The sequence below is a fragment of the Podarcis liolepis genome, assembly GCF_965112155.1.
Source record: "Podarcis liolepis genome assembly, chromosome: 2".
NCBI lineage: Eukaryota > Metazoa > Chordata > Lepidosauria > Squamata > Lacertidae > Podarcis > Podarcis liolepis.
In genome coordinates this window covers 22583344-22607412 of record NC_139555.1, presented here as the reverse complement: position 1 = coordinate 22607412, position 24069 = coordinate 22583344, and the positions used below count along the sequence as shown (strand labels likewise).

The 24069-nt window shown below is 45.6% G+C and overlaps 1 protein-coding gene across 9 annotated transcripts in view; it reads left to right on the top strand.

The window, feature by feature from the left end:
- TEX2 (testis expressed 2) overlaps nucleotides 1–24069 on the top strand; it is a 102544-nt gene that overhangs the window by 56806 nt on the left and 21669 nt on the right. For all 9 annotated transcript variants that reach the window (XM_083489901.1, XM_083489903.1, XM_083489905.1 and 6 more), the window contains 5 exons: nucleotides 7899–8099; nucleotides 13895–14234; nucleotides 16999–17246; nucleotides 18650–18796; nucleotides 20538–20637. In XM_083489901.1, coding sequence (XP_083346027.1) covers nucleotides 7899–8099; nucleotides 13895–14234; nucleotides 16999–17246; nucleotides 18650–18796; nucleotides 20538–20637 — 1036 coding nt within the window. The remainder of the gene's footprint in view (nucleotides 1–7898; nucleotides 8100–13894; nucleotides 14235–16998; nucleotides 17247–18649; nucleotides 18797–20537; nucleotides 20638–24069) is intronic.

Here is a 24069-nt window from a genome sequence, read left to right as displayed (position 1 = left end):
TCAGTTGGAGCACAACAGGAACATGCCTCTGAGAGCCAATCATTCTGGCAATGTAAAATTGGCTTCACTGCTCGCTTGGGCAACTGTGGCTTCTGTTTCTATTATGGAACTCACACTTTCATATATGCTCTGCTCCCAATATGCATGATGGCAGTAAAACCCACTTGTTAGAGTGTGATTCATGTTGAATTCCTAGAGAATCCAGAGCAGGAAAGGGAGCTGAAGCCTTCTTTGCCCCCTTTTTTTCATGGGGCAGGGTAGGGCCAAACTGGAGTGGAGTGCATTTTCAGCATCTTGCCTCGAGGGTACAGTTTACTGTATCCAGTGTCCTCTTCAATAGCACTTGGGATGTGGGAAAGTGGTTGGAAGAATCAGCAGGAGCACTGCCAACTAGGCTTTGTTCTCAAAAGGCTATAGGAAGGGCCCAAGTGGAAAAGACAGGAAAGAGGCTGAAAGAAAAGATGGTGCCTATTTAAAGTGAAGTACAGTCGTGCCTTGGAAGTCGAACGGAATCTGTTCCGGAAGTCCGTTCGACTTCCAAAACATTCGGAAACCAAAGTGCGGTTTCCGATTGGCTGCAGGAAGTTCCTGCAGCCAATCAGAAGCAGTGGAAGCCCTGTCGGACGTTCAGGTTCCAAAGAACGTTCACAAATCGGAACACTCACTTCCGGGTTTGCAGTGCTCGGGAGCCAAAACGTCCGAGTACAGTGGTACCTCTGGATGCGAACGGATGTAACTTTTCTGTTGTGCTTTATTAGAAGGAGAAAAAGTATCATTTCCTTAATAACAATTTAAACAATTTATTTAACCAAAGCAATAACATTACTGTATAGCATATGTATCCATGTTTGTTAACTGACGTGGTTAAATGGTTTAAAAAAAACCAAACAAACTTAGACTGAGTTTTAGCACACATGGAAAACTTAAAACAAATCCTTATTTCCTGATGAATAGCCTTTGGACTATAAGGTAACTTAAATAGAAAAGTATCTTCAGAAAGATTTTTCCTCCAAAAGCATTTTATTTTAAAAATCCGATTTAAATTGATTTTTACCCACCCTGCTGCAGATTGTACTTTTCCAGCTTGTGCTTGATGGTTTTGGCTAGTTTGCAAAAAGAGACTGTGCAGGGACGTTTATGTTGTTGTTGTTTCTGCCCTTCACAGTTAAGCTGTGCCCTTTTGCATGTGCTGAGCCCAGGATGTTGTTGTTTTTAATGGCATGGATTGCAGCAGACGTCTGTTTTGGGAAGCTCTATGTGTCATGGACCTTGGAATGGACTTTTAAATTATCTTTGCTTTGGAAAGAGGATGGTGCCCATAGGGAAATTGGACTTCCTATTTGTTCCATTGAGCTCCCACCATGACAGGTACAGATTAAAGGCAAATTTGCGGAGCCAGGAAGGTTGTGACCACACCTTCACAGTGCTAGACTGAATTTCTTGTGGCAAAAGATTGTTGAAGCTTTCTTCGCCATTGCTGTTCGTTGAAGAATCTTGCAAGCAAAGGAACGAGCTTAAGTCTGTTTACTGAAGTGATATGTTAGTGTTCTTAATTTCTGAAGAGGCTTTGCAGCTTCTTTTTTTTCTTTCAGAAGAATTTTCCAGTGCTGGCAAGGATTTGATTTTTAAGAGGGTTGCCGCAATAGCTCATGTGGCAATCACACAATGTAGCTCATTGTTCAGGTTTCCATATGTTTATGCGATAAGGGCTGTGGCTTAATTTTCCTGCTGTTGCCTGGCATTTTGTTCTGGCAGTAGAGTGTTTGAGGAAGCTTAGGGCAATAGTCAACCCGTTTTGCTCAGAGTAGACCCCATGAAATTAGTGGACCTAACTGAGTCATGTTTATTTTCAGTATGTCTATCTTTGGGAAAACTTTAGTTGGCGGCCACCCTAAGGTTCCATGTCCTGTTGAGGCATCCAAAATGTTATTGCTGTCGGGGTATGAAAATGCTCGGGCAAATGACCTCATTTTTGTGCTTGGTCCACATTTGACCAAGACCTCACTGTTCCAAAAAGGGAATGTTGGGTCCAGTTTAATGTACAAAACTCTCTTAACTTTATAGAGTTGGCTGTGTTGCCACTATTCCTCTTGTTCCAGCTCACACTTCTCTACAGGTCAGTAGGGTGGGAAGGTTAAAAAGTGGGGCTTTCTAGCTTCCGAGATGATTATGCTCAACAAATCCCCCCCCCCAAAAAAACTCAACAACTTTTGTGTCTAGATTTTCACTGATTGAAATATGGCAACCCTAATTTTTAGTCAACTCTGGCTCCTCCCCGAGTTCGCCTGTTATTTCTTATGCCCCTCCCTTTCTTCTGTTGATATACACTGTGGCATTTCGAACTACCCTACCAAACATTGTCTAGTGTTCTTTGTTCCGTTAATTTTGTTTCATATTTGCTTCATATAAAATCTCAATAAAGATCATTTATAAAAGCGAGAAAAAAGGCAGTTAAGGGTAGCTATATACAGGTGCATAAAATCACTATATTTTGTATATTACACATCCTAGAGCACAATATACAGTGGTACCTCGGGTTACAGACGCTTCAGGTTACAAACTCCACTAACCCATAAATAGTACCTTGGGTTAAGAACTTTGCTTCAGGATGAGAACAGAAATCGTGCTCTGGCGGCGCAGCAGTAGTGGGAGGCCCCATTAGCTAAAGTGGTGCTTCAGGTTAAGAACAGTTTCAGGTTAAGAACAGACATCAAGAACGAATTAAGTTCTTAACCCGAGGTTCCACTGTATATATCAGGAGACTTCGTTTGGTCAGAATCGAGTACAGTCATACCTCAGGTTACAGACGCTTTACGTTGCGTGTTTTCGGGTTTGTACCGCATCAAACCCAGAAGTGCCGGAACGGGTTACTTCCGGGTTTTGGCGCTCGCGCATGTGCAGAAATACTAAATCGTGCTTTGCACATGCGCAGGAGCACTGAATTGCGACCCGTGCAGACGTGGTGCTGCAGGTTGCGAACGTTCCTCCTGCACGGATCACGTTTGCAACCCGCAGTGTCCACTGTATACACTTCCAGAGTTAACGCTAAATACATGACTTCTGGTAAATGAACCACCTTAGCTGCTAGAGGGCTTTCCAGGCTCGTCTCCCCATGTGTACTATCTGAAACCAAAGGGGCGCATTGGTTGCCAGATGTGACCCCCCCCCGGCAGCTCTCCTACCCCACTAAACAAAGGTGAGAGGATAAAGACAAAATCAAGTTACTTCTTCACACAAGGCATAGCTAACTGTGGCATTTACTGGCACAAGATGTGGTGATGGCTTGGGTGGCTCTGAAGGCAAATTAGACAAATTCAGGGAGGATAAGCCTATCAATGGCTACTTAGTCATGATAGCTGTATATTGCCTCTAGAATCGGGGCTGCCTGCCTCTGAATACCAGTTGCTGGAAAGCAGGAGAAGAGTTCTATTCCGCTCCTGCCCTGCTTGCAGCAGCTTAAGTTGCACTTCCTGCTAGGCATCCTTTGTCATATCTGTGTCGCGCATTATCCTGCTCGGATTTGCATGATGTTTTTGCTCGGCGTCTCCGTGAGCAGGTTTATTGGAGATATATGCGTCACCCAGTATGATTCATATGTTCAAATATCCATAGGGAGTAATCCACCCACACCGGGAAAGTGTACTTACCCACTGCCAGGCACCACACAATTGTTACCTTGACACTTTTAGTGTAGGTAAGGGATAGAGAATTCTGTGCCTTTCTAGTCCAGAGTGAAATGCATAAATTTTCTGAGATTGAACCACTCCCAAGACCTGCGGTATATAGGCCGGAATATAAGTGTAATTAATAAATAATAATTCAAAATATAATTTGGTGGGTATTCATGAATTGTGTTGATTTTAATTCCAGAAGGGTTAACTGCGTTACAGCTAGGGTTGCCGTACATCCGGAATTTCCTGGACCCGGCTGGTATTCGGGCGGAAGTAGCTGAAAGTATGGCAGCCTGTGTTGGAAGCTCAACTACTTTTGTCTCTGGGTTTTCACTTTTTGAAATAGGCCAACCCTATTTACAGCAAATGGGGACGCGGGTGGCGCTGTGGGTTAAACCACAGAGCCTAGGGCTTGCCGATCAGAAGATCGGCGGTTCGAAGCCCCGCGACGGTGTGAGCTCCCATTGCTCGGTCCCTGCTCCTGCCAACCTAGCAGTTTGAAAGCACGTCAAAGTGCAAGTAGATAAATAGGTACCGCTCCAGCAGGAAGGTAAACAGCGTTTCCGTGCGCTGCTCTGGTTCACCAGAAGCGGCTTAGTCATGCTGGCCACATGACCCAGAAGCTGTACGCCAGCTCCCTCAGCCAATAAAGCGAGATGAGTGCTGCAAACCCAGAGTCAGCCACGACTAGACCTAATGGTCAGGGGTCCCTTTACCTTTATTTACAGCAAACACAGAAAAAGGCTCTGTGGCACTAGAAAGGTTAATAGATTTGTCGCATAAGCTTCCCTGGACTATAGCATCTGGTGAAGTGGGCTCTGGCTCATGAAACTTTGTGCCACAATTTATTTATGCCGGATTACTGAATAGGTACAGTAGACACCGGCCTATGAGCCCCATGCATTTTGTGGGCCCCATGACATAGGGTCAAAATAATATTGATTATATCTTGTTTGTTGTCGTTCTTGCAAGGGGCCCCCCAAGATTTCAACTGCCAAGGGGCCTTCATAGGGTTTAATCCAGCACTGCAGTTATGCACAAAATACCACTTTTAATGTTCCATTGAATTTAACTAAAGCAGAAATTTGATGGATGCCAAGTACCTAGAACTAAAGCAACTATGTAAACCTGCACTCGCCATTCTAATGCAGAAAGTAGCTGCTGCAGAAATGCTGCGTTAAAAAGTAGTTAGTTTCAAATTGTTGTTTCCAAAGTACTTCATATAAAGCACCATTGAAGGGGAATTAGCTGGCTTAGTCGACATGTTCTCATCCTGTCTTTCTCCTAGGAAAGACTGGAGTGGGGATTCCTTGGCAGGGAAAGGGGAGGAACAGAAGAAGTTGGCAACCAACAAGGTTTAGCTTAGCTAGCAAGGGCAGCCCAAAATCATATCTTGGATCTGTACCTGGTACAGTTTGCCTGGAGTGTATGGCTGCAGAAAACTGGACAGGGTAGCACCTTTGAATGCTTTCCCAAATGAAAAGTCCCTTGCCGTGGAAATCTAGAAGACAAGAAAGAGTGGGTCCATGATAGCTTTCTCCCTGACGTGTTCGTTCCTGTGTTCAGAGAGCATTTTGGGTAGGCCCAGGGGAGAAGCAGCATTCAGGGATGTGAAGCAGCAAGACATGCTTCTGAATATGATCAAGATGCTAAAAGTAAAAAATGTTTTGAGTACGTGAGTTATGAAAAGGTTTGCTTCTGATCTGCAACTCCAGGGACCCTACTTGCTCTTATTGAGTAAGAGATTGATTCGTTTTACTCGCTCTGCCTTTCAAATGTCGTTTTTCCGTATTTTGTATGTGATATTTTTGTATACCTTTATACAATTTCTTCTGAAAACAATTTATGCAATTACTTCTGAGAACGTTAAGTACCGTTTTTGTACAGTGGTGCCCCGCAAGACGAATGCCTCGCAAGACGGAAAACTCGCTAGACGAAAGAGTTTTCCGTTTTGGAGGTGCTTCGCAAAACGAATTTCCTATGGGCTTGCTTTGCAAGACGACAATGTCTTGCGAGTTCCTGCTGGTTTTTTCCCCTCCCCCCCTTTTTCTAAGCTGCTAAGCCGCTTATCAGCTGATCCGATCAGCAGATAAGCCGCTAATAGCGCTAATCCGCTAATCCGTCAATGGGCTTGCTTCGCAAGACGAAAAAACCGCTAGACGAAGAGAATCACAGAACGGATTCTTTTCGTCTTGCGAGGCACCACTGTATTGACAGTCCGAGCACTACTTGCTTGATACAGACCAGTGGTGGTGACAGCTTTTGGCTTGAATAATGTAGGTAAACCTGCTGCTTTATAAATACTGTTCACCTGTAGTTTGAGAAAAGTGGTTGCAAGATGACCTTGAAAAGGTTGCCTTGTCATTGTCCCCCCACCCCAGGTCTAACCAATAACATTCAGAGTGTCGAAGAAATGAAGGTGTGCTATTTTTCCGTTCACAAACTGATTAAAGGAGTGGGATGGATTTCTAATGTGGTTAGACTGGCAGAGCTTAATCCACTTATTCTAACTATAAAACCTGAGCCAACAGGTGTAATAAATCAGTTGAGCAGCATGTGGTTAATCTAATTCCATTACCCAGTTAAATTGAAATGAAGACAGGGACTACCGGGTTGTTGGGGGAAGCAATGGGGAAACTGGTCTGAATTACGTTTTTGTAAGCATGTGTTCCTGTCTCAAAGGTAATCTGTTCTAGGGAACCATGGCTCTTTGGTAAGACTTTCATTTCCTGCTATAGAGTGGTATTCTGTTGGGGGATCTTTTCTGTTGCTCTCAGTGAGCATATTTTGCCTTAATGTTGCATCTGTCTTGTGCAATGGATTAATGATGCCCTTACGTGACACCGACCATGTACCCAAGAGCTTCAGGCATACAGAGGCTGTTTTGTTCTCTTCTGTAGCTAGGGAGATGGTGCCAAGTGTTTGTGTGTGGAGGAGAATCCCCCTTCTTTGGAGATTATGGGCCATGCCTAAACTTCAGTTTGCATAGCAGAGGCCGCCTGAGCTCCATGCCGTTGCCAAGAGCTTTTGGACATGTCAGAATTGCAGACCCCTTTGTTCCGATAGCATACAGATCACATGTTTTTGTAGCGCTTGGGAGAGGAGACAAGAGAAAGCAGGTCCATTAAACATCCTGGGTGTTTTGCTTGCTGGGAGTCCCCAGGATTTGGGGGAGGTGAGTGAGTGGGGATGGTGAAGGCCTTGGCTTTTTTCCCCAGTCAGAACTTGTCAGAACTCAGGTGGGTTCCGGCACCTCTCAGGTGGATGCCATTGCCATTCTAAGATATCACTGATGGAGGCCTTGCTTCTGAGCAACATTCAGCCGCACACTCTGACTTGCCCGCAGGGCTAGCAAGCAAGAGTCTCAGTGAGGCCTTTTGTACCGTTTCCGAGCACAATTTAAAGTGTTGGTGCTCACCTTTAAAGCCCTAAATGGCTTCGGGCCAGTATATCTGAAGGAGCATCTCCACCCCCATTGTTCACTGTGGTCCAGCGCTGAAGGCCTTCTGGCGGTTCCCTCACTGCGAGAAGCCAAGTTACAGGGAACCAGGCAGAGGGCCTTCTCGGTAGTGGCGCCCGCCCTGTGGAATACCCTCCCACCAAATGAACAACAACCACCAGACTTTTAGAAGACACCTGAAGGCAGCCCTGTTTAGGGAAGCTTTTAATGTTTGATGTGTTCCGGTATTTTAATATTTTGTTGGAAGCCACCCAGAGTGGCTGGGGAAGCCCAGCCAGATGGGCGGGGGAAGAAGAAGAAGAAGAAGAAGAAGAAGAAGAAGAAGAAGAAGAAGAAGAAGAAGAAGAATATTTTACCACATCCTCCATTCACTTTTAAGCGTGGGCAGGTTAACCACCTTAGTCCTTTCTCCACTGCTGCAAATCGTTTAATTCCACACTTAGAAGGTCCTAGGGATAAGGAGCCTTCCAGGTTTTTTTTCTAGGGCCTGCTTTGCCATTAACCTGCTCCAACCTGCTCTGGCTCTGTGTCAAAATGTATTTACTCTTCAAGGATTATGGAATGGATGAGGTTGACACACTATGGAAAGGCAGGAATCGGTTCCTCCCTGCAGCGCTCGAGGTGGCTGCCGTACAGAACCTTAATTTTGTCTCGTTTGTAGTTTGACCTTGTTCTGTTGGATTTAGGCTTTCAGTGGCTGATATTTTAAATTGGCCTTGGGAACTATTCTGAATCGCCTTTCAATAAAATTCCTGTGTCTTTTCCAGGGCTGGATGAATGAGATCCATAACTACGATCCAGAGACATACCATGCTACATTGACTCACTCTGTCTATGTGAGACTTGAAGGAAGCACCCTGAGACTTTCGAACCCCAACAAAAATATCTCCAGAAGGGCTATTTACAATGAAGCCAAGCCGGAAGTCACTTACATTAGCCAGAAAATTTATGATCTTACAGAAAGCAAGGTGAGTTCCAATGACATTCTATGGGTAGCTCCCGCATGAGGACTTAAGTGGGTTTTAAAATCATCATCATCATCATCATCCAGGGGTGGCTAACTCAATCCAGATGTTGTTGGACTCCAACTACCATCAGCCACATCCAGCATGGTGAAGGATGATGGAATTGCAGTCCAGCAACATCTGGAAAGTCACAGGTGAGCCACCCCCACTTTAAGTCTCTTGCAATGTTTTTTCTTTGGATAATGGGACTAGCCATTATGGTTTGCTGCCAAACATAATAAAATATTTTATTTGCATCATCTCTTTGTTCTACTGCATCCAAGGAAACTCAAAATGTGACATCACTATGGTATGTGTTTTCCTGCCCCTCAGATAACAGCCATGGAAATAGAGCGGGGTAGGAAAACTTGTAGCATGATGTCATGTGTTTAATATTTATGTGTGTTGGTGTGAGAGCTATGTATATTGGTGAAGGGGTGTGTGTTGAGAACATAGGGATTCTGTTTTCAGTGTTATCCCCGTGTCTTCCTAAATATCTAATTTTCCCCTTTCTAAATACCAATGCTGAATTTTCACAATGTTGCTGCCTCCATCTTCAAAGACAGCAAGGGGAACTGGGGAGAACTGAGTGCCTTGCCTTGTATGGCTATCAGTGCTTTCTTCTACCACAAAGCCACCATTGGCTACATCCCTTTGGAACTGGCTGTGGAGTTTTCTTGAGAATTATTACACAATAATGGGACCAATAGACCAATGTAATCAGCTAAAAATGGGTTATTTGGTGACGGTGCCTAAGTATACTGACATAATGTAACTGATATTTTTAGAGGTCCATGCAGACATGCCATTGCCCATGTCGTTCAGTTGAAGTTACCATATAGGGCCTTGAATATGTTGAGACTTGCATTGCCTACTTGTGTTAAAGTTCACTACCACTACCAATGTTGTGGATACTCAAGTTCGTTTTCTTCTGCAAGTTAATAATAATAATAATAATAATAATAATAATAATAATAATAAATTTTATTATTTATACCCCGCCCATCTGGCTGGGTTTCCCCAGCCACTCTGGGCGGCTTCCAACAGAACACCAAAATACAACAGTCTATCAAACATTAAAAGGTCCCTAAACTAACTTGTAGAAGTTATTTTCTTCTACAAGTAAAGCATGAGAACTGAAAGAGTTTATTATATTGGGACTCTTGTTTGCCTCCATTTGCAATTGGAGATGGTGCTAAATTTTAGAATTTAAGGGGGAGCTACCTGCTCCAGCTTGGAAGATCCTCAACATGGCAGGATGAAGCAGGCCCTGCACTCTGAAATCAAGCACTCCTCATATACCTGAAGAAGCATCTCCACCCCCATCATTCAGCCCAGACACTTGAGGTCCAGTGCCAAGGGCCTTCTTGCAGTTCCCTCACTGCGAGAAGTGAGGTTAGAGGAAACCAGGCAGAGGGCCTTCTTGATAGTGGCACCCGCCCTGTGGAACACCCTCCCACCAGATGTCAAGGAAGTAAACAACTACCTGACTTTTAGAAGACATCTGAAGGCAGCCTTGTTTAGGGAAGTTATATATTTATATTTGTCACGGGCTGCCTCTGGTCTCAGCTCACAAAAGACCAACGCCGAGCTCTTCTTATATACAAGGATGTTTATTGCAGTTCATTATTGGTTCCACAACCGAGGCGTGCAGCCCCGAGTGTCTAACGTCAGACATTTGAAGTCCCCTCTGATTCGTCCCCGCCCCTGCACCAACTTATGAGGCTTGTGCTAGACCACCGCTTCCTGTCTTTCCTTTTCCGCAGGGTCTTTCTGCCCCCCTGGGTTCCTTCCCTCCTGCTCTCTCCCGAAGCGGATTCCTGAGATGCCTGTTCCCCCCTCCTTCGTGCTTTGGGGCTGGGCTCCTCCTCCGGGCTTTCTCCATTTCCGCGCGCCTCCACATTTGAACTTGGCGCTCGCTCGCTACCCCTGACCTTCCTTTTGACACTGACACTACTCCCTGTACTACTCTCCCCCTCTTCCGGCAGGACGTTCTCCCCAGATCTCCTTCCCCTGTCTCTTTCCTGCTCCGCTCCGTGTGTCACACTGGGAACCCCCCTCTCTTCCCTTCGTTCCTGCTGGGAAGCCGGCCCCGATCTCCCACTCCCGCTCGGGGTTTCCCTGCTGCTTCCCTGCTCCTGGCAGGTCCCCCCTGTGACCCCCCTTGTCCTGACTAGGGGCGCCCCCTCCTGAGAATCCTCCGATTCACTTGAGAGACTCATGGAAGATCTCAAGTCATTGTCATCCTCTTCCCCACTGTCCTGGGATTCTTCCTCGTCGCTCTCCGTCTCCTCCCTCACCTGTGCCTCTGTCTCTGAACCCCTGACATCCATCCCCCCCTCGAAGCCCCCCCTTCCCCCCTCCCGCTGCTCGGGCGCAGGTTCCGGGGGCTCCGTCGTTGCGGAGGTCGCTGCCGGACACAGGTCGTCGACGTCGATCTCCTCTGCTTCCAGCTCATTGTTTGTGTACTCGAACCCATTGTCCTCTCCCAACATGTTCACGTCCTCCCCTCCCCCTGTTGCCTGGGTGGGGTCTGCTTGCCAAGGACCCACCCGCCACCTCATGCGCCAGTCCTCCCCTGGTTGGTCGTCCCACCAGTAAGAAAGGTCGGTGTCCACCCCCGAACACGATCCCCTTGGAGGGCTCGACTCTGGCGTCGTCTCCTCTGCGGAGGAGAACCCTCGGAAGGTGCTGGCGGAAAGTGTGGGCGTAAAAAGCCAATCGTCGAAAAACTGTGCTGGCATGGGCCTGTGTGGGAAAAGGGCATGGAACTCGTCCTTGAGGAGGGGTTCGTCCAAAGCGTAGTCCGGCACCCAACTGTTGGTGCTGGCCGGGGCGCCCTCCCTGGCGAGAAAATATTCTACTCCCTCTTCCCCCCATCTCGAGTCCAGAATCTCTGTGACCTCGTTGACTGGTTCGTCCCTAGGTGACCTCCCCCTCTTGGGCGACTCCCTGCTTGGTTCTGGTGCCGTCCCCGACTCCTGAAATCTGTGTGGGGCCTTGTAGGGGGTGAGCATCGACCTATGAAAGACCGGGTGCATTCTGGAACCCTCGGGGAGGGCCAATCGAAACGCTACGGGATTGATCCTGGCCTCAACTTGGTACGGCCCTAGTTGCCTGTGTCCTAGCTTCTTTTTAGCTAACGACTTGGCCGGCACCGCTTGGGCCGCTAACCATACCCAGTCTCCCACCTGGATGTCTTCCCCCTCCCTCCTGTGTTTGTCCGCCTGCACCTTATAGGCTTGTTTAGCTAGCTCTAAGTGTCTTCGTAGCTCGTCATGCACCTCTTGCAATTCTGCTGCGAAATGGTCGGCTTCCTGTGGCGCCCCCTCCCCCGTCGTCACGAGCCCCGGGAAGGTTCTGGGATGCCTTCCATTGTTAGCGAAGAACGGCGTCACCCCCGTCGACGCGTGCTTCGTGTTGTTGTAGGCAAACTCAGCCATCGGCAGGTAATCCACCCAAGCTGCGGGTCGCTGATTGGCGTAACATCTCAGGTACTGCTGCATGATCCCACCTGGCTTGCAGATCTTGGCACCGCTTTTCCGCCTCTTCCCCCCTCTTCTGGGAGATCGTTACCGCAGTGGTAAGCTGGGAGACTGTGTCGCGTAGCTCAGCTATCTGCTGCTCCATACTCATGGCTGCCAAACTTCGTGAGCTTTGCAAAAAAAAATTTGCGTAGTTTTGGAGGGGACTTACTGTCACGGGCTGCCTCTGGTCTCAGCTCACAAAAGACCAACGCCGAGCTCTTCTTATATACAAGGATGTTTATTGCAGTTCATTATTGGTTCCACAACCGAGGCGTGCAGCCCCGAGTGTCTAACGTCAGACATTTGAAGTCCCCTCTGATTCGTCCCCGCCCCTGCACCAACTTATGAGGCTTGTGCTAGACCACCGCTTCCTGTCTTTCCTTTTCCGCAGGGTCTTTCTGCCCCCCTGGGTTCCTTCCCTCCTGCTCTCTCCCGAAGCGGATTCCTGAGATGCCTGTTCCCCCCTCCTTCGTGCTTTGGGGCTGGGCTCCTCCTCCGGGCTTTCTCCATTTCCGCGCGCCTCCACATTTGAACTTGGCGCGCGCTCGCTACCCCTGACCTTCCTTTTGACACTGACACTACTCCCTGTACTACTCTCCCCCTCTTCCGGCAGGACGTTCTCCCCAGATCTCCTTCCCCTGTCTCTTTCCTGCTCCGCTCCGTGTGTCACACTGGGAACCCCCCTCTCTTCCCTTCGTTCCTGCTGGGAAGCCGGCCCCGATCTCCCACTCCCGCTCGGGGTTTCCCTGCTGCTTCCCTGCTCCTGGCAGGTCCCCCCTGTGACCCCCCTTGTCCTGACTAGGGGCGCCCCCTCCTGAGAATCCTCCGATTCACTTGAGAGACTCATGGAAGATCTCAAGTCATTGTCATCCTCTTCCCCACTGTCCTGGGATTCTTCCTCGTCGCTCTCCGTCTCCTCCCTCACCTGTGCCTCTGTCTCTGAACCCCTGACAATATTTATATTTATATTTATATTTATATTTATATTTATATTTATATTTATATTTATATTTATATTTATATTTATATTTATATTTATATTTATATTTATATTTATATTTATATTTATATTTATATTTATATTTATACCCCGCCCTCCCCAGCCAAGACCGGGCTCAGGGCAGCTAACAACCAATAATAAAAACAAATTGATTAAAATACAATTTAAAAAACAAGATTAAAACATTAGGATGCAGCCTCTTCACAGGAGGAGAAAGGAAAAAGAAAGAGAGGGAGGGAGGGAATTGAACTGATTCTAAGCCAGAGGCCAGGTGGAACAACTCTGTCTTACAGGCCCTGGGGAAAGAAATCAGATCCTGCAGGGCCCTGGTCTCATGAGACAGAGCGTTCCACCAGGCCGGAGCCAGTGTTGAGAAGGCCCTGACTCTGGTTGAGGCTAATCTAACTTCCTTAGAGCCCGGGACCTCTAGGGTGTTGCTATTTATGGACCTTAAGGTCCTCCGTGGGGCATACCGGGAGAGGCAGTCCCGTAGCTACGAGGGTCCTAGGCCATGAAGGGCTTTAAAGGTCAAAACCAGCACCTTAAATCTGACCCTGTACTCCACTGGGAGCCAGTGCAGCTGGAAAAGCACTGGGTGAAAATGCTCCCATGGCAGAGACCCTGTGAGGAGCCTCGCTGCAGCATTTTACACCCGCTGGAGTCTCTGGGACAGCTTCAAGGGCAGCCCTGCGTAGAGCGAATTACAGTAGTCAAGCCTGGAGGTGACCGTCGCATGGATCACTGTGGCCAGGTTTTTTAATGTTTGATGTTTTATCGTGTTTTTAATATTCTCTTGGGAGCTGCCTAGAGTGGCTGGGGAAACCCAGCCAGATGGGTGGGGTATAAATAATAAATTATTATTATTATTATTATTATTATTAGTAGTAGTAGTAGTAGTAGTAGTAGTAATTGACTCTTCTTGGTATTAGCTAAACTGGCCTCCTCTCCCGCTAATTTCCCAAAGTTATATTGTTATTTGGGGGTGGGGACTGACAGGAGGAAAAATAGGGGGTAGCAGAGGGACTGATGGGGAACTCCTCTGTGCCAAGCCTTCCCAGGCTTTCTGTGAACTCTAGGAAAGAATCCTAGAGCTCAAGAAGGCCAAATGGTAAAGGAGGGTCCCTGTCTACCGTCGTTTGCAGTTGATTACGTATTCAACGAATGCCTACCGTTCCGTATTTCCCTGCCCGGTGTGGTGGGCCAATGAAATGAATTTGCAACTTGTTTTCCAGATTCACCTGGTACCCAAAAGTTTGGCCCGGAAAAGAATCTGGAACAAAAAATATCCTATTTGCATTGAGCTTGGGAGACAAGATGACTTCATGGCTAAAGCCCAGGCTGACAAAGAGACCTCGGAAGAGAAGTCCACCATAGAAAAAGTAGAAGCGAGCAGTGAAGAACCCAAGAGGCAACCTCAGGATGGAGCGAAGTCCATTACTCAGAAGGACCAAGTGCTTTATCTCTTTGGGAGGACTGGTAGGGAGAAGGAGGAATGGTTTCAGAGGTTCCTCCTGGCTTCCAAATTGAAATCTGAAGGGAAAAAGCCAATTGCTGTGTGTGGACAAAAGCCTGGTAGGACCCTGTTCTCTCATATTATTAAGATTCTTCTTGTAGCGAGCTCAAAATACCAGCTTATAAAAGATTCATTGGAAGTGGCATATATTCCAGAAGGAACATTTGGGCATTCAGTGTGTTAAACAGAACATGTCTAGACTGCAGTCTGGGGGCAATTTAACTCCTCCCAGAGTCGTTGTGCATTTATTAATCCATTTTTAACTATCTGCATTTTAATATCCTGCCATATGTACTTTGCTGCACGGAGTCAAAATGAGCCTTTTGGGTGGAAATAGAGCTTAGGGTATCTGCTAGCATGTTCACTGCTGTTAAAAAATCTTTCCTAAAGGAAAAATATAAAGTAGTGTCTGACCGTCAGCAAATGTTGTGTGAACTTTGTAGTTTGCCCTTCTATTGGCTTGACAATTTCTCTTTAAAAGCTTGGCTTTTCTCTTTAAAAGGGCCTTGTAAAATGTTTGGACGTTCTGTTTTCAAGTGTCTGGGAGGGAGGTATAGGTATACTCTTCTAGAGTGCTTCTGACATTTTATTTAATTGGTGTCATTTTGTAAAACACGCTGCTGTTTCTTCAGAATGATCAGATGTGCGTCAGTCACTCTTCAGAGAAAAATATTTAGGAAAAATGTTGAGGCCATACCACTGACTGAAACTTGCATGAATCTAAATGTTCTAAAGTTACATTAGCAAGAAACATCAGACACACTGCTTAAGATGTGTAATTTTAAAATCGAATGTGACAAGCAGACATTAATTTTTAATCAGGCCTTTTTTTATTTCACCCTTCCTCTCCCATCACAAATCTTTTCCCCCTCTTTTAAAATATTTGCAGAACAAAATGTTTGCAGCTTGCAACGTGCCTAAGTTAGCTCTGACGTCGTTTAGCAATATAGATGTAGAATCTAGAAATTTGGCCATAATTTGAACCTTGGAGTGCATAGTGCATCAGTAAAATAAAATAGGAACCAAGGGAAGTTTAGGCAGTTCTGCTAAGCATTTAGTGATGTCAGGCTTTTTAAAAACACAGAGTTTTATCTCACTAACTGCAGGACACAGTCCTCCCCCTAGGTTTGCACATTCCCTGCCATTGTTCAAAATCATCATTTCTATTAACTGTGGTGGGCAGTCCTTGCCTGTTTTATGCAATAAATACAAATATACAAATTCAATTCATGCAGCCTTGTCAGGTTTGCATAACCTGCTGAATTTACAGAATTTTTATTTAGAGGCACTTAATCTGCTCCTTCTCTTGATTTGAAATTAACAGGGCAATCCTATACCCTCTTCCTTCCAACACGAATGATGGAGCAAGTTAAGGCTGGGTATAGTTGCCTTTCCACCAGCCTCTGCCAGCATCGAAGAATCCTGCCAGCTGGGACGGGCTTTGCTGTGGCAGAAGTCCAAGCTTCAGCCATGCGAGCAGAGAGAGAGCTATTGCTAGGGGTTTTCTTGCCATTGTTAGCAACCTGAAAGTCCTGAAATGGGGCCTTTCAGGGAGGGGTGTGTTGCCAGCAGTTCTGCATCCACTAGCAAAGCAGAAAATTAGAATAGCTGTCCTGTCCTCCGCTTCTGCCCTGACCAGCGTGAGATGACAGGGCTTTGGATGTGGTGCTAGATCGGTTTCTCTGCTCTACCTCGGCCCAAATCAAGATTGCTCTGTCAATTATTCTGTTTGCAATGTCATTCAGAGGTTTTCCTTTTTTACATAGCCTATGAAGGTTTATCCATATTGCTGCCTCTATCAAGGGGTTTTCCGTTTCTTAAAGCTTCACTCACCCAGGTATATTAAACAGAGGAGGAGGATTTTTGCTAAAAGTCCATGGGGATAGGTATAGCTTTCTGCTCATTATATAAACCTGATGGGAATCTTGTTCCCATTGTATGGTTAAGTTCCTTAGCATTAGTGCTATTTTTCTAGAAAAAGGGGTGCCGGAACTCACCATGAACGCCTCCCTTGTTCTCTTATAATGGCAGTGGCGCCCATCTGAGTTCCGGAAAGTTCCGCCTGAAAAAAAAGCTCTGCTTACACATCATACACTGAAAAGGATGTTATTTCCCCCCCGCCAAGAATCATGGGAACTGTAGTTTATCCCGCACAGAGCTACAGTTCCTAGTATGTTTAACAAACTACAGTTCCCAGTGTTCTTTGGGGGAAGAGACATACTTTAAACGTTTGGTGTGTATGCAGCCAAAATTGGGTGGACTGTTAAGCAGCCATGCTGCAGCTGTGGCTTGGCTACCTTTCCCCTGGAAATTCCTGTATTTATGTCTTCCTTCCTTGTGGTTCCCTTCCACATGGGAGTTGCTTCCTGCAATTGCTGTAACCCACCTTGCTGATTTTAAGATAATATGCGTGAAAGCTTCTGGGAAAGACTTGCAAGTAACCCCTTTGCTTGTCGTTTGCCTTGGAGCACTGTCTGGCACAGCAGTGTAAAAATTCAAAAAATGTGACTTAATAAAAACACATATGAGGAGATGAAGTGAGAGGCGGGTGTCTCCAAACTGTGCCCGTGGTTAAATGAAAGCCCATTTCTAATGTACAGAAATTTGGCAGATATTTTTATTGCATCCACTTTCATGGCTGCTAGTGTAAAAAACAACAACCAAAAAACCCCATGCTTTTCATCCTGCTCTTCTAAGACTTGCCTTGTAGCCACCGCCTCTCGCTAGAATCTTAGCATCTTAAACTCCTGACTTTCATGGTCGTTGAGTTTCCTATTTGATTACTTATTAATGATGGAGGCCTTTTCCCTTCCCGGCCTTTAGGATTCTTGCCAGCACACAGTCGATCCGACAGCCAGTCTGGAGCTCTGGCCCACAGCCGTAGCAGCAGCAAAGGGAGCATCGATGAAATTCTCTCCCAGCCGAAGCAGAAGGAACTGGCAGCCAGTGTGAGACAAAAAATGCTTCTGGATTACAACATGTATATGGCCAGGTGCATTCCACAAGAACAGGCGAGCCCTGTAGCCAGCCCAGTCCACAGTGCAGACAGCAGCCCTACAGCTGTGAAGAAGGTGAGGTGTACACGGATTAACTGATCTGCACTGAATTATTATGGTCACCCTTCAGCTTCTGTTGTTTCCAAGAGGTTTCTTTGCATGCTTGGCAAGGGCTCAACCCACATTTAGTGCCATCAGTTTCTGTCTGGTTTGAATCGTGCTGTGGCCTTTCCCTAGCGTCTCCATAGTGTTGGGCAGTGCCGCAGCACCCTTGCCCATGGTATCTACACCAGTTCTGTCCTTCCAGAAAAAGAGGTGCCGGAACTCACCAGGAACGCCTCCCTTGTTCTCTTATACAGTGGTACCTCAGGTTAAGAACTTAATTTGTTCTGGAGGTACAGTGGTACCTCAGGTTACAAACGCTTCAGGTTACAGACTCCACTAACCCGGAAGTAGTACCTCGGGTTAAGAACTTTACCTCAGGATGAGAACAGAAATCGCACAGCGGCGGGGGGAAACCCCATTAGCTAAAGTGGTACCTCAGGTTAAGAACAGTTTCAGGTTAAGAACGGACCTCCGGAATGAATTAAGTTCGTAACTAGAGGTACCACTGTAATGGCAATGGTGTCTACCTGAGAGGTGCTGGAACTGAGTTCCAGCTGAAAAAAAAGCCATACAGCTTCATGTATGGCTAAATGTGGCCAGCCATAGCTTTAAACGTCAAGGAGATATAGAATTACACAACTTTCGGAAGACACCTGAAGGCAGCCCTGTTTCAGGAAGTTTTTAATGTTAGACGTCTTGTCTTTTTATATGTACAGGAAGCTGCCTAGAGTGGCTGGAGAAACCCAGCCAAATGGGTGTGGCATAAAATTATTATTATTATTATTATTATTATTATTATTATTATTATTATTATTATACATGCCCCCCACTAACAATCTATTATTATCTGTGTGACGTTGGCCATTGCTCAGGAAGTGTGAGTTGCTCGTGTTTCCTTTCTTTCCCTAGGTATGTGCAACATCCAACATTTTCTTCACTTGGGTTATTGTGCAATTCTGCTGTGTTTTACCAGAGGGGACAGGGGAGCAAAATTATATTTTGCACAATATAAGAGGCAAAGCTTGTCTCCACCCCCTTATTTTCTGTCTCCAGCTTGGTTTCAGGCAACCTTCTTAGTGTTGGCTTTCTTCAAAAAGAAAATAAACTGTTGGCACCAGCTCTTCAGCATTGCTAAAATGACCCCTTGTTTTCAAAGGATTGTCCACGTTGAGAAATGCCTTTGAATTATGCCTGTGGAATAAGCTTAACTCATCATCGGGCAGATAAAACGATACCCCTTTCTATGGAGAGGTTCTTGTTAGCCCGTGAAGCCTGCTGTGTGGCTTAGCAGCCCAGGGTCGGTGTTGTTGTACATTTTCGATAGCCACACCAGAGTTGCTGAAAGTAGGGAAACTCACTCTCTCTCTTACCAGTTGCCATCCGATGCCCATTGTGAAGAAGAGACGCAGGAAGCATGGGTGAACGCCTTGCTGGGAAGAATATTTTGGGATTTCTTGGGAGAAAAGTACTGGTCTGACATGGTGTCCAAGAAGATCCAAATGAAGCTCAGCAAAATAAAGGTATGGGCCGTTTTTCCAAGACTCTGCTCTCTTTATTCTAGAATAGGGAACGTACTGTGTAGCTCCAGGCTAGCTCAGTAACAAGGGCTACATCCACAGCTGTGATGCATTCAGCTGACTCAGCCTCACCCCATCTTGGAAAGTTCCGTGTGTGGGGTGTGTGTGTGTGTGTGTGTGTGTGTGTGTGTGTGTGTTTCTGCTGGTGAATCCATTGGGGACCCTGTCATTGTCATGTCCGCCTGCCATCATTCTGTGGGCACTAGGCAGTGGGAAGCTGACGTAGGCCTGCAGGGCCAGGAAGAGGAACATCTCTGCCCAATCCAGCCCCATCCCCACCCTAAAAGGTAAGGTAAAGGTACCCCTGCCCGTACGGGCCAGTCTTGACAGACTCTAGGGTTGTGCGCTCATCTCACTCAAGAGGCCGGGAGCCGGCGCCATCCGAAGACACTTCCGGGTCACGTGGCCAGCGTGACGAAGCTGCTCTGGCGAGCCGGCACCAGTGCAGCACACGGAAACGCCATTTGCCTTCCCGCTATAAAGCGGTACCTATTTATCTACTTGCACTTTAAGGGTGCTTTCGAACTGCTAGGTGGGCAGGAGCTGGGACTGAGCGACGGGAGCTCACCCCGCCGCAGGGATTCGAACCGCCGACCATGCGATCAGCAAGTCCTAGGCGCTGAGGTTTTACCCACAGCGCCACCCGTGTCCCCACCCTAGTCTGGTTCAAAGCGGGGCTTGGATTATTCAGTCCGTATGTTGATTCCCCTCCCGCAAATTGATTTTTTTTCTTGACCCCTGCACTTACTCGTTCCTGCCACTTCTTTTTCCTGGCGTTGCACACCTGAGACGCATGTTTTCAGTACCCACCCAATTCCTGTGACCATAATCTGTTTCATCTGTTTTTAATTGTGAACTGTTAAATGGTATTAATCTGCCCTGGGACTGGCCGGTGAGGGGCGACTTAACAATGTCGCTCTTTACAACGATGGATAAAGCAGGGCTTGCCAGCCTTTCTGACCCTTTTGGGAAGTGTAAAACCCTCAGAAATCTGTCTCCAGAAGGGCTTTGCTTCAGTCTTCTTGTCTGTTCCCGCGGGCAAACAAGAGACCAAAGTATTCAGTTCTTTTAACTGATAGTGCAAATAACATTGTAATAACATTTTATCCCTCTCTGTTATCTTGCAAAGAGTAATAACCTATGTTGGTTTTAATGCCTTTCTGGAACCTAAACAGAGATGACTACTAAGCCTAGATTCAGCCCAAGGTCTTTGAAACATTACCTTTTGAATCATATATATATATATATAGAGAGAGAGAGAGAGAGAGAGAGAGATAGATATTTCAGTATTGTATAGGTTTACTACTTAAAAAAAACAACAGGGTGAGTATCCTGAGTTTGCATTCCTAAGAATGTAAGCAAGAAGTGAATTCCTATATGCGATAAAAGTCTACCTAGTGAAGCGTTCTATACAGGCAATGTGTGGCTACCAGAAATAATATGATTATATTAAAATTTATATTCTGTTGTTCCATACAATGGTGCCCAATGTGGCCCCCGACACCAGTCTTCAGCCCACCCCTCCTTTTAAGAAACCTTCTCCGTATCTTCTCAATACTTTGGCTCCAGTTACACTTAACTAGGAAGTCAGATTAGTAAACCCTATTGAACACGATAGGACTTAATTTCTGGGTACTGCATGTACTTTAATGCTTTAAAGAGACACTCTTTTTCATTCATTCAGTTGCCGTATTTCATGAATGAACTAACACTAACTGAACTGGACATGGGAATTGCCATGCCGAAAATCCTTCAAGCCTGCAAACCTGCCATTGATTATAAAGGTAACCTAACAGATTTTTAACCTTGTAGATTGTTTTGATAGCACAACTATCCTATGACTGTTCCCAGCAAACAATTGATGGGGTGCAGTCGTGTTTCCAATTCTAACGATTGCAGAGGGATAGCCATGCTTGTAAATGCTACTTTAATGTCTGTTTTTTTATGTAATAACATTTGTTTGGCAATTTGTTTTACTTGTTTTTATAGCCTTTTTACCATTTATCATTGAATGGCAAGATTTGTGCTTTTGAATCTTAAAGTTTATACACACATGCATTCAGAAGGGGGATTTCTTCCCAGAAAAGCATGGGAGCAGAAATGCTAGTAGTATTTGGTGTGGGGTTGCCATATTTCAAAAAGTTAAACTCCTGACACCTGCAGTTGTTGAGCTAAATTCCCCCTGACACCATTTTTACACCTGAAAACCAGGACATGCCAGGAATTTTCCTGATGTATGGCAAGCCTAATTTGGTGGTACTTCTTAAAAAACATTTGAGGGAGGGTCTATGAACAGATATCCCATTAGGGAGTTTCCCCAGCCCACTGGAACAGATTGGGGGGAGGTTGGGGGGTGCAAGGGGGGGGAGTTCTGTTGCACAAGTGAAAATCCTTGAGCTGACAGGACTCGCTAGCAAAATATCGTCCTAAGACAGCAGGTTTTATGACTGAGCCTGAGGAAATGTCCGAATTGTGGGGAGCTGACCAGGAATATATTTCTTCAGGGGTGTGTGTGTGTGTGTGTGTGTTTGTGTCAACATCCAAAGTCAGAATCACGATCCAAAAGATGTAAGGGGTTGTCTTCAGTGTCTCTGATTGTTTCCTAATGAGTTTCTTGAGGCTTCTTCACATTTTGCTCGCTCCAGAAGTGAGGTAGCCTCAAGTATCTCCTTAGGAAGTATTGGAGCAAGAATGGAGAAGGCGTGGTCATCCCAGCTGTTCCTTGACTACAACTTCCATCCTCCCTGGTTGTTGCTGATGGTATTTGGAGTCCAGTGATGTTAGAGGGCCAAAGGTTAGCCACCCCGGCATTTAGGAGAAGCATTGGAAGTAGGTGAATAAGTTTCCTTGATAAAGAGACTTTCCTCAAAATGCAGTGTTGCATATATTGCAACCTGTATGGTTACAGCTGTTTTGGCTTGTTTGGGTTTTACAGCTGTGTTTTGATGCTCCAAGTCATTGCTTCATGGTCTGTGAGCAGGTCTAAGGTTGATCAGTGTCTGTCTGGGAGATTGCCTGGGAACATGCTTGACACCTTGAGTTTCATGATGGAAGGAAGGAAGCCTATAAAAAAATAGGTTTTGATATGGCTGGCTAGCTGGCTGATTGAAGGGTCAATGTTCTCCCTCTTTTTTAATGAACACATTATTGGTTTGTACTAAATTGTTATATGGGAAGAAAAATGCCCCAGAACTGATCTAACAACATTAAAAATATTTTATTATTTGAGAAGCAGTGGGTTTTCTAAAATTTTCAATTTATTATGAAATTTGTTGGTTTTTGTTTAGTTTTGAGGAGTGGTTAGAGCATACGACATTGGAACGAAGGGTGACTTCAAGGAATATGCTTTGTTCTAAAATAGATATTAAAACTACATATTTACCATAATCAGGGCAGAGAAAAGCACATTTGTGCTCATAGTTATGTGGAAGCTGATTCTTAATGGTTCTGGAGAAATAAGTTCCAAGATCACAGAAATGTAGATTTGGAAGGGACCACGAGGGTCATCTAGTCCAATCCTCTGCAGTGCAGGAATCTTTCAAGGAAATACAGTGGTACCCCTAGTTACGAACATCCGGAGGTCCGTTCTTAACCTGAAACAGTTCTTAACCTGAGTCACGCTTTTGCTAATGGGGGCCTCTTGCTGCTGGTAAAGTTCTCAACTCGAGGTAACTCTTCCAGGTTAGTGGAGTTTGTAACTGAAGCGTTTGTAACCTGAGGCGTTTGTAACTCGAGGTACCACTGTAAACAACTATCTGACTTTTAGAAGACATCTGAAGGCAGCCCTGTATTGGGAAATTTTTTATGTCTGATGTTTTACCATATTTTTTTATGTGTTGTAAGCCACCCAGATGGGACGCAGGTAGCCCTGTGGTCTAAACCACTCAGCCTCTTGGGCTTGCCGATCAGAAGGTCGGCGGTTCGAATTCCCGCGATGGAGTGAGCTCCCATTGCTCTGTCCCAGCTCCTGCCAACCTAGCAGTTTGAGAGCATGCCAAAAGTGCAAGTAGATAAATAGGTACCGCTCCAGCAGGAAGGTAAACGGTGTTTCCGTGAGCTGCTCTGGTTTCGCCAGAAGCAGTCATGCTGGCCACATGACCCGGAAAAACTGTCTGCGGACAAACATCAGCTCCCTTGGCCAGTAAAGCAAGATGAGCGCCGCAACCCCAGAGTCGTTCACGACTGGACTTAACTGTCAGGGGTCCTTTACCTTTAAGCCACCCAGAGTGGCTGGGGAAAGCTAGCAAGATGGGCAGGGTATAAATAATAAAGTTATTATTACTGTTATTATTTCACCCAACATGAAGCCATGACCCTGAAATTAAGAATCTTCCAGCTGAGCATGGCCTTGCAGGGGAGGCCTGTAGATGAAGATGATATCATATGAGTCTGTTTCGAATTATTTGACTCTCTTTTTGTAGCAATGAAGTAGAAAGCTAACAATAATATTTAACTTCTAGATATTATGTCTTTGCCCGAATTCTAGTGCTTAAAGAAATGGTTTGTTTTAGAAAAAGGCTAAACTAAAGAAAATGTAATCGGACCCAACAGTATAGGACAAAACAAACAAAAACCATGTCTAAAGTATGGAAAGCAATGGCACTGTTATGCTTCAACTCTCAGACTATTGTCTGTCACCAGCCAGTGATTTGTAAGGTTGCGTTTTTGTAAAAGAACATAAACATGCTGGGGCTATGTTGCATAGCACACCTGCTTTTTTAAATCCCCTCTGGTGTTTCTGATACTTGAAAACTTGGGATTTGTGCTTTGCAGAGGGAAACATCCTCTGAATTGTTTCCTCTGGTTGATTCATTATATTGTAGTTGTTTTTTAAAAGAATTGTTGGTATTTGGAGCATGCTGACTCACTGGTTACATAAGTGGGAGCTTAAGGCTACAGATACATGTGGAATCTGACTGTTTCTGGTGCCCTTTCATTTCATCAGTTGAAACCAAAGGGGAAAGTTCTGTCCATTTGTGGGAAGATAAATGGGAATTATTCATACTCTCCTATTTCAAATTCCAGGACTCTGCTTTTTATAAGTAATTAGTAAGACTGGCTGTTCGGAAAGCCACTTCCTTTTCCCATGCTGCTCTTTTCAGACTGCTAAGTTTCTACATCTGAAACAACAGGCATGAACGCACAATGACAAAACGTAGCTTATAGTTTTCATGGGCTCTTAACTGTTCCCACACTGTTTTTGCAAGATGCTGTTT